The sequence below is a fragment of the Alligator sinensis genome, unplaced genomic scaffold (assembly GCF_000455745.1).
Source record: "Alligator sinensis unplaced genomic scaffold, ASM45574v1 scaffold74_2, whole genome shotgun sequence".
Lineage (NCBI taxonomy): Eukaryota > Metazoa > Chordata > Crocodylia > Alligatoridae > Alligator > Alligator sinensis.
Genome location: NW_005841931.1, coordinates 1,450,070 through 1,459,072, shown reverse-complemented (window position 1 = coordinate 1,459,072; position 9,003 = coordinate 1,450,070). Strand labels below are relative to the sequence as shown.

Here is a 9,003-nt window from a genome sequence, read left to right as displayed (position 1 = left end):
TAATTCAGCCTGGTTAAGAATAACATGCTGATCTGAATGAGATTTCAAGTTATTGTGAATGCTAGTGCTATAGTACCCTTTGAATATATGCTTTTAAACAGTGATAAATGAAAAAGATGTTAAATGAAAAACCCAAATTTGAAAAGTTCCTTTACATTACAAATTCTGAACTCCCATAGACTTCAAAGGGTTGTAGACTGAGCCCTAACAGGAAGCTCATAAATGATTAAATTATACAAACTGGTTGGGGAGTTTAAGACCAGCTTATAAAACACGAGTTGCATTTGCAATAACACTACCTATAACATCTTCCGATTCTACATGAAAACAGAAAATGTATTGTCCATTTTTTTAATATTGTGGCCTGGTATCATAAATGAAAACATAATGATGAGATAACTTTGACAGGCAGGGCCATCTCTGGGTGTGTGGGTGGCGAATTGGGGCGACTGCCCCAGGCCCTGTGCTTTGGAGGCTCCTGTGGAGCAGGGCGGAGCAGCAGCGGTGCAGAGCTGGGTGGAGCGGCATTTAACCGCTCACTAACCCCTGCCCCTTGCTGCTGATGCCACCTTCACGTCCAGGGCCCGGATCAGAGCAGGGGCAGGGCCCTGCACGGTCTGATTTGCCCTGGGCACCATACCCTGCTCAGGTCAGCTCTGTTAACAGGCATTCATTTTTATGCCAGATTCTGCCTCTGAGCCCCATTTCATTTTCACTACAGCATTTTTTGTGGCTGAGATGAACAATATGGGGATAATTGTAATACAAAAGAATAACAACCTGAATTTGGGCCTACATGCAGGTGTAGATAAAAATGCATCATTGCAGGTGTAATTCCCAATAAGTAATACCTTCTAGCTGATAGGAAGACAGTAGAACCTGGGGCAAGATTTGGATCTCAGGTAAACTGTTGTAACTTCACAAACTTTAATCGATGTTTTCTCAGTCAGCTTTGCTTTAACTGAGGTCAGAACCCTGTAACTCCTGTTCTGAATTAAGAGTGCGCAAATCAGGCCCCCTCCACACATTACAGGTATTGCACAATTAACCAGTTAATTGTGCAATTACCTTGAGCCCAGCTACACATGCAAAATAGATATCACTCCATAAAAAGCTCCAACTAGGTATAAAGTTAGACCTTGATAATGTGTATTAGCTTTACAGCTGATTGCTATTAAGCTTTAATTTGCACCTGTAGCAGGGTCTCCCCTGCAGCTGGGAGCCCCGTCAGTTGACTGGACTCCTAAGCACAGAGGTGCACGAAACCCAGTTGGGGCTGCGAGTCCCTCAACTACTGGAGACTCTCAGCCTCAGCAGCTGCAGACTCTCGGTTCCAGCAGCACCCCGTAGCTCCTGGAAGTCAGAGTCACACAGCTGTAGATGCTGGGTCCCTGCAGCGTGCCTCCCAATACCACAGGGTACAATTACAATATCCCAACCCTGGGGCTGCATGAAACGCCCAGGGCAGGGAGATCACTACTGCAGTAATCTCCCTATTCTAGGGGGTTTCACACACTGCTGAAGCTGGATGATTGCTGCAGTCATGATCTCCCAGCCCTGGGGATTTCACGCACCCCAAGGCAGGAAGATCATGGCAGATGTTTCTCCCAGCTGCAGGGGTGTGTAGGGTGTCTCTGCAGCTGGGAGCTCCTCTGCTAAGGGGGCTCCCAGCTTCAGGAGCTTGCTTCTTGCTGGTTCAGGGGGAGCCCAGGATCAGGTTTCCCCTGCAACAAAAATAAAGCACAATGGGATCTAATGCACCATCCCACAATTGCACCTCCTGTCATACGCATGTGGCATGGCAGGAATTGAAATTGTGTGAATTGCACATTAGATCCTAATTCACCTTTACCTGCCCATGTAGAGGGGGCCTAACAAATACTGTATAGCAGTGTTTCTCAACCAGTGGGACGCATCCCACTGGTGGGATGCGAAGGTTGTGTAGATGGGACTTCAATCGTGTAGGTGGGACTTCAACTCATTGCCCAATTGAAAAAATCAAAGTTGTTTGCACTTCAAACAGATGAATCAATGAATATCTTGAACAGTGGGGTTTTGTTTTTATCATGGTGGGACCAAAGTTTTTGGACAAAATGGTTGGTGGGACATAAGGTGCAAAAGGTTGAGAACCGCTGCTGTATAGCACATTTCTTCTATCGATCTTGGAACCCATTCTTATTTTTAAATTCTGATACAACTAGAAAGCATTTGTTACTTTGTCTTTGCTACAAAAAACGGGGCTAGCCATGAGGCCTCTTTATGCTTATGTTACAGAGCAAAATTAAGTTCAATGGCTTAGTAACAGTTGAACAGGAAACTAATTGCTTAATCAGCTTTGCTGCCAATTCCCATGCTGAATTATGTTACACCTTAAGAACACTTCTTGTAATTCATTTTCCTTTGTAAATCAAGTCAGATCAGAATAGGTCTATAACATGCATCTATAGAATAACTCAAACATTTTACCAGGAAAGTATTTACTTGAGTATTTTTCATAACTCAAGTATTTTACTAGGAAGGAATGGCAGATATCTTGAAGATTTAGGGCCTAGGACTGAAAAGTAGCTTTGAATTTCATACCCCTCAAATAACTGGGTGTTCATATCATTTTGTCTGCAAATCAGTTATATTTACAATCTATAGCCATTTTTAGTGCTACTCTCTGTCAACTGTTCCTAATAGATGAGCTTTAGGTGGACAGCGCTGACAGTGATTGCTATTTTACGGAAGTTTGTGGCAGACAACTGAGGTCATTTTGAATACTTGCCAAAACAGATGGCCTTGCCTCTGAGGACTTTTTTTTGCAGAGGCCCAGGTGACAGAGTGATGTCTTCTAACAATTATGGGCTCTGGACTGCAAAGAACCAGTTACAGAGTACCTGCCTGTTTTGAAGGACTTGTTATATCAGGGTATTTTTTTTCCTTAATCAAATTAGTTTGCCACAGAACTGGCAATGACAGTTTTCCAGGATTTGTAAAACTCAGAGGCCTTAGTAGTGAGTGATGAATTTGGCTATTAAAATTTAGAATAATGCCCACCCCAAACTACAGTCTAAGCCAGTGATTCTCAACCAAGGTAGTGCAAGATTCTTTTAAGGGGCCTGGAGCGTGCCACACAATATTATCACTGTTAGGTGTACAAACACCCACACCTGGTTCAGATAATAAACTCAGAGGCCACATATAGACAAGCATGGCTGTGTGGTATGTGGCGACGCAGACACATCTGTGATGCCAAATACCACACATTCAGCTATTCTCCAGGGGTCAAAAAAACCTGCGCAAAAAACCCCCAAAACCTGGAGCGGCACATGTGGGGGCAGCATGTGCCACTCAAAACCAGAGCCTGGCCAGCCAGAGCCATGCTCCAGCTGCCAGCCAGGCTCTGTGCAGCAAGACGGCATTGCCGTAGCCCCAGGAAGCCCCCAGGACCCCAGGTAAGGCTGCTAGGGCCAGCTCAGTACTGGCCCCAGCCTCCCCTACCCCACCCGGGGTAACCTGCTGTGTACCAGAGGGCGCATGACACAGGCATTCCTCAGGGACAACTAGTGGCAGCACAAGGTATCCATCCCACTGCTAGCTGTCCCAGGGAAACAAAATGTCCATGCTTGTGTGGACATAACCAGAGATTTCAATTAGGAATCCATAGTGACAAGAACATTCAGACCTATTATGGTGTTTCAGAGTTCTTTGCAATATAAGACTTGGTATACTATTTTTCCACAGTCAAAAGACAAGTAGAAGTGAAAAGCTGGCATTTTCCAAGGGGTACCTTGAGTCTAAAAATGCTGAGAACCACTGATCTAAACATTGATTTCCAGATCCAAATTTCCCCAGGGTTTTTGGTGTTCTGATGTGTATTTTGATTTAGTCTGTTGTTTAGACTGAGCCAACCAGGAAGTTCTTATCTATACCCAAATGTCCTTAAAATCCATCATCATCTTTATATTAGAGGGAAAGGATGTAGATTATGTGCTTGGGATGTAATGTTTTCATGGCAGTTTTGCAAGCAAGGCTTTTCTATAGTCAAACGGAATCAGTTTCAGTTGCTTATAATTTTGCATAATTTAAACAATGATTACACCATTTTATTTAATTCCAAAGTAAAACACCCTACTGTTGTGAAGACTCTTCTGAAGCATCCTGATGATTTCTATATGGCCCAGAGCTAAATTAAAAGCCATAGTGGCGCTGCACTATACCTTAAGTCTAAAAAAAACCCCCTACTTGAATCACTTCCCCAAAACTTGCTATTTAATGCATCCCCTCTTCCAGCCTATTGCTGTAAAATTCAGTCCCTCAGTATTTTTAAACTGATTGGTGTGCTGTATGCAAAGTTCCTATCCCAGGTAAGTGGTCAGACTTCTTTGAAAAATAAGGTATAACTTTTTATTGGGTGGGGGAGGGGGAGGCTTTTGTAATTTTTAGCTCTGTAAATGGTACAGCTGTTCAGTGGTATCTGATATTTTACCCTTGTAGGTTATTGAAATCATAATCAGATATTGCAATCAAATGTACTACTTATTATTCTGGAGATAGGGCCATATAAAAATCATTTTCACAAGTGCTGGTCAATTAAAATTACAGGAATGCTGGTTTTAATGGTATGATTGCATGCGTGTCAAGGGGAAAACTACTGATTTTAGCAATGTTGAAACAGGTTTTAAATATATTTTTGAAGTTTGGAATGCAACAAATATATGGCCCCAAATCTGCTTTCAGGTACACCAAAAGTCGAAATCAGTAGATTTATACCAAAGATAAAGTTGGATCCTCCTGTTTTGAGCACAAGAGGCATGTGCAATATTGACCTCCATAAAGTCTATAAGAAAATGTCTATTGACTGCATTGGAACCAGGATTTCACACTATTTGTTTGATACCATAGATGTGGTAGTGATTAATTCAATCATTGTTTTAAAATAGATCTATAAATGTATATCAAAAGTATGTGATATATATTGTAAAATATACTACTTCTGGTAGGGAGTCCCCTGTGGTTCAGTGGTAGAATCCTTGTCTGCCACACAGGAGACCCGGGTTTAATTCCTGGATGCTTATACAAGTACAGACATGGAGGCACCAAATGTCTGGACTCAGTCTGGCCTTTGGATTCTGTTTCAGTGGTCTAAAGGGGGGATGGAAGGTCTGGGCACCCTCTACCCCCCCAAACCCCCCCCCCCCCCCGACCCCTCCCTAGATATATGCACCAAAGGTCTGGGTGACCTCTCATGCATGCACCATGATCTGGAAGGATCAATGGTTCCCAAACTTCTGGTAGACATTAGATCTGTATGGTCCAGCAAAACACATTTGTATAAGTACTGACCTTCATCTGTATAAGTACTGTACCTTGCTACCCTCATGAAGTCAAATATTATACCCATTGGCAAAATTCCTGCTCTTTTAAACAAACCAAGATCTTACCTCTAATGAGGTAAATATGGATTCATAAAATAATTAGAAAGTTTCAATATGTTAACATTTAAAAAGAAAAAAATGCAAGGTATTTAATTAAGGCTGTGAAAATAATTATAAGAACCTGTGTTGATATGCTAAGTGTGCCAAAAAGAGAAAACTGAGGAACCATTGATAAGTAACACTACATATAACACATATTCCACTTGGGGTTGGAATAACTTCTATTATCAAGGTTTGTAAAACAATCTAATTATCTGAAGAAGCTAACAATTACTCTGGAGGATTAGGTATATGTAGATATATTTATGTGCTAATCTGTAATAGGAAAAATTACTCTTGGTTCAGTAACGTGTGAAAGAATTTAACAAGAATTAACATGAAAGACTTACCAGCAAATACCTGCAGTCAATTCAGGTTAATATTCTCTGGGAAATTAAGCAGTTAATGTAATTATGTAGTAATACCTATTCACCTTAAAATTTAAAATGTTAGTGTATAAAAATAATATATGTGAGATACTAACATAAAAGTAATATCTTTATGGAAAATAACATGTCATTCTTTCAGGGGGTCTTAGTAAAAAGAAATTTTGTGGGTTTTTTATACAAAATCCAAGACCAATCTCTAAAACCACTAATTTAATTATTATTCATTAAAAACTTCTACTAAAGCACCCTCTCTGATGTGTTTATTTTCGTAAGCACTTTAAAATATCTTATATTAAACTGTAGCATATCCTAAATTTCATGAGAAATAATCTGATGTAACTCCAGTTATTTCACCAAAATGTATTCAGGTTGAAATATTAAAATTTTATTCTTTTCATTTAAGCAGGATTTCCATTTTGGTATCTAAATAATGGTAAGTCAACAATCTCTTTATTCCTATTTTTCATTCCTATATTTCATTTTCCTATAAACTTTGCATTAGAAGTTGTCAGGAGATTGCATAATTTGGAAAAGTGTTGTTTTCTCTGCTGTGAAAAAAATACAAAGCTACCCTACAGTGGTAATAAACAGTTTTGTAAAACACCACAGTGTGGTTTCCAATATTAGAATATTGTAGCATTCTCACTTGCCAACAGTTCCTAATTAGAGTGTAGTATGTGGAATCACTTGTATGTTATTGTCATAGGTTTGGTTTTAGTAAGTCCTATTATAGTATAGATATAAACTTTCTTATTAAAGTCTTTGAACCAGTCTAGTAACAATGAATATTCTTTTTGAAAACTTCTGCAAATTTAGGAAATGGCCTGTAAAATACTTTTACATGTGAGTAATTTTACTCACTTGAATTGTCCCACTCATCTCTGAGTCTCTCTCCAAGTTGCAAGCCAAAAGCGGCTACCAGTGTATGTTCCCACAGGAAGATTTATTCTATCAATATTCCATGCTGCTATTCCATTTGCCCTCAAGTGTCCAACTAAAACTGGAATCTTGATGACTCAGAACCAGTCTTTGCTGATTTAAAACCGAAAAGATCTGTTGTTCTTACAGAATTTTACGGATCAAGACATATTGGGTCAGGCCTTTGAAGATGCCCTAGAGGTGCTGCAGCAGCATTCTGATGGTGAAATTCAGTATCCACCAGGTAAAAAGGACTATTATTGCAATCATTTTAAATTATTACAAGGGGAAGAACGCTTTAAACAGCTTTTCCTGGACAATAGCTTCCTGTTCTCAAAGTATACATGATCACAGTACAGTACCTATTTTTCAGTTTACATGTTGGAAATTGCTCTGTGAGGTACACTGTGAGTGAACTGATGAAACAATTCATTGTAATACAAAAATGGTAATTCAGGTACCAGTGATTTTAGCAGTCACTGAATTTCCATTAAAGTGAATTAAATACAAATGAAGACAAATATTTTTGTGCAGTGTTTTGAATTCTGGGAAATGTATTAGAAAATAGAATGTATTAATTTTCAATGTAATGTAAATATGCTGGCTTTTAAAAATCTTTAATTTATCAGGCTATAAATTGAGATTTCTGGTAAAGAAGTATTGTATATTAGACTACTGGACATCTAGAGCTCTTCCTATAATTGTTCATTTTACAAAATGTCAACATAGTCAACACTGAAAGAATGGGGGTTAAATTATGATGCTGCCCTTGAAACCAGTAGCAAAACTCCCATTGACTTTGGTATCACTAGGATTTCACTGAGGAGAATGTTTTATTATTTGACATATTCATTTATTATATTCTAATGCAAAGATATAGTAATATAAAAGTTATATCCTCTAAAGATGTTAATTGGTCTGGGTCTACTGTCTAAAGTCTTACTTTGACTTAAGAGCTCATTATATACATTTTTTGCAAGGTTAATAATTGCTAATATACAATGTATTGTTCTTGTCCAAATCTGTGAAGGAACCAATCCAGGGAGATGCCAACCACATGTAATTCAAAGTGTTCAGCACTTCCCAGACCTGGCCTCCACTTCAAAATAGAGTAATCATACTTCTTTAAAGGCCTCTTCTGTAGCATCTGACCTCCTCCAAATGTTGCAATCCAGCGCTGAGTTCTGCTATCTATAAATATCCTGAGGGATTAGGTTAATTCGGTGTGGTTCTATCTGGCACTTCAAATGCTGTTAGAATGTTATCCCTGTAATTAGTTTAGACCTATAACATTTTAAAACTATTTAATATTAAAATGTTCAGATTCCTGAGATGGCATTTTCAGAATTTTCCAGAATTTTAGTTCCTATTTTATTCCATTACCTTGTATTGTATAACTTGCACAGGAACTGTTTCCTTTTTCTTTCTTACAATCTAACACTTCTTGTAGTCTTCCAAGATTATCCCATTCACCATTCTATTTGGTAAACATAGACATTTTCTTCATTATCCAAACTGCTTCCTATCCATGAATGCCTGTTTCTTTTTAAACATTCTGCTTTCCACAAACAACAAATAACCTATTAATCAATAGTAATGAACATGTATATGGCTACAATCTGCTTGGTGCTGTCCAAACCATAGATATTGAGAATGCTTTCTCTGGAGATTTTATAATCTAGAAGGTAGCCATAGAAAGATAAGACATCCTGAACCAAAAGTAATTTTAGGGCGCAGACAGAAGTTATGTTTGTAACATGATTAGCCTTCTGAAAGCACTCTACAGCCATGTCATGACACATGTGCATGGCTACAGAGCGCTTTTAAAGTAGCCAATCGTATGACAAATTCACCCTCATCAAATGAGGGATCAGATGAAGGTGGTCCATTTTGGAGCACCTTAGGGAAATTGTATTTCCTAGGATTAATCTGTCACACGATCAGGGCTGGGCTGATGCAGCCCAACCTTGCCCCAGGGCTGTTTGCAGGAAGGGAGGGGTAATGGGGGAGGGGGCTCTCCCACATTGCGGCTTCCCTCAGCTGCCTCCTGCTCCAGCTCAGGCCAGGCAAACCCCAGCCAGAAGCTCACTTCTCTTCTACCAACCCCTCTCCCTTCGGGCTGACAGCTATGGAGGTGGGGTGGGGGGCTGGGAAGAGGGCTGGCTCCTCAGCTGCAGGCACACTTCTCAGGCTTCTGCAGGAAGGCTTGATCCCGCCCCCTCCCCCCCCCCCCCCCC

General features: G+C 39.8%; 1 protein-coding gene across 1 annotated transcript in view; it reads left to right on the top strand.

Annotated features, from left to right (window-relative positions):
* The first annotated feature begins 6,667 nt into the window (after positions 1 to 6,667).
* The window catches only part of SPIC (Spi-C transcription factor), a 7,816-nt gene continuing 5,480 nt past the window's right edge, over positions 6,668 to 9,003 (top strand). Inside the window, exons 1-2 of the mRNA XM_025198917.1 lie at positions 6,668 to 6,691; positions 6,917 to 7,010. Coding sequence (XP_025054702.1) covers positions 6,668 to 6,691; positions 6,917 to 7,010 — 118 coding nt within the window. The remainder of the gene's footprint in view (positions 6,692 to 6,916; positions 7,011 to 9,003) is intronic.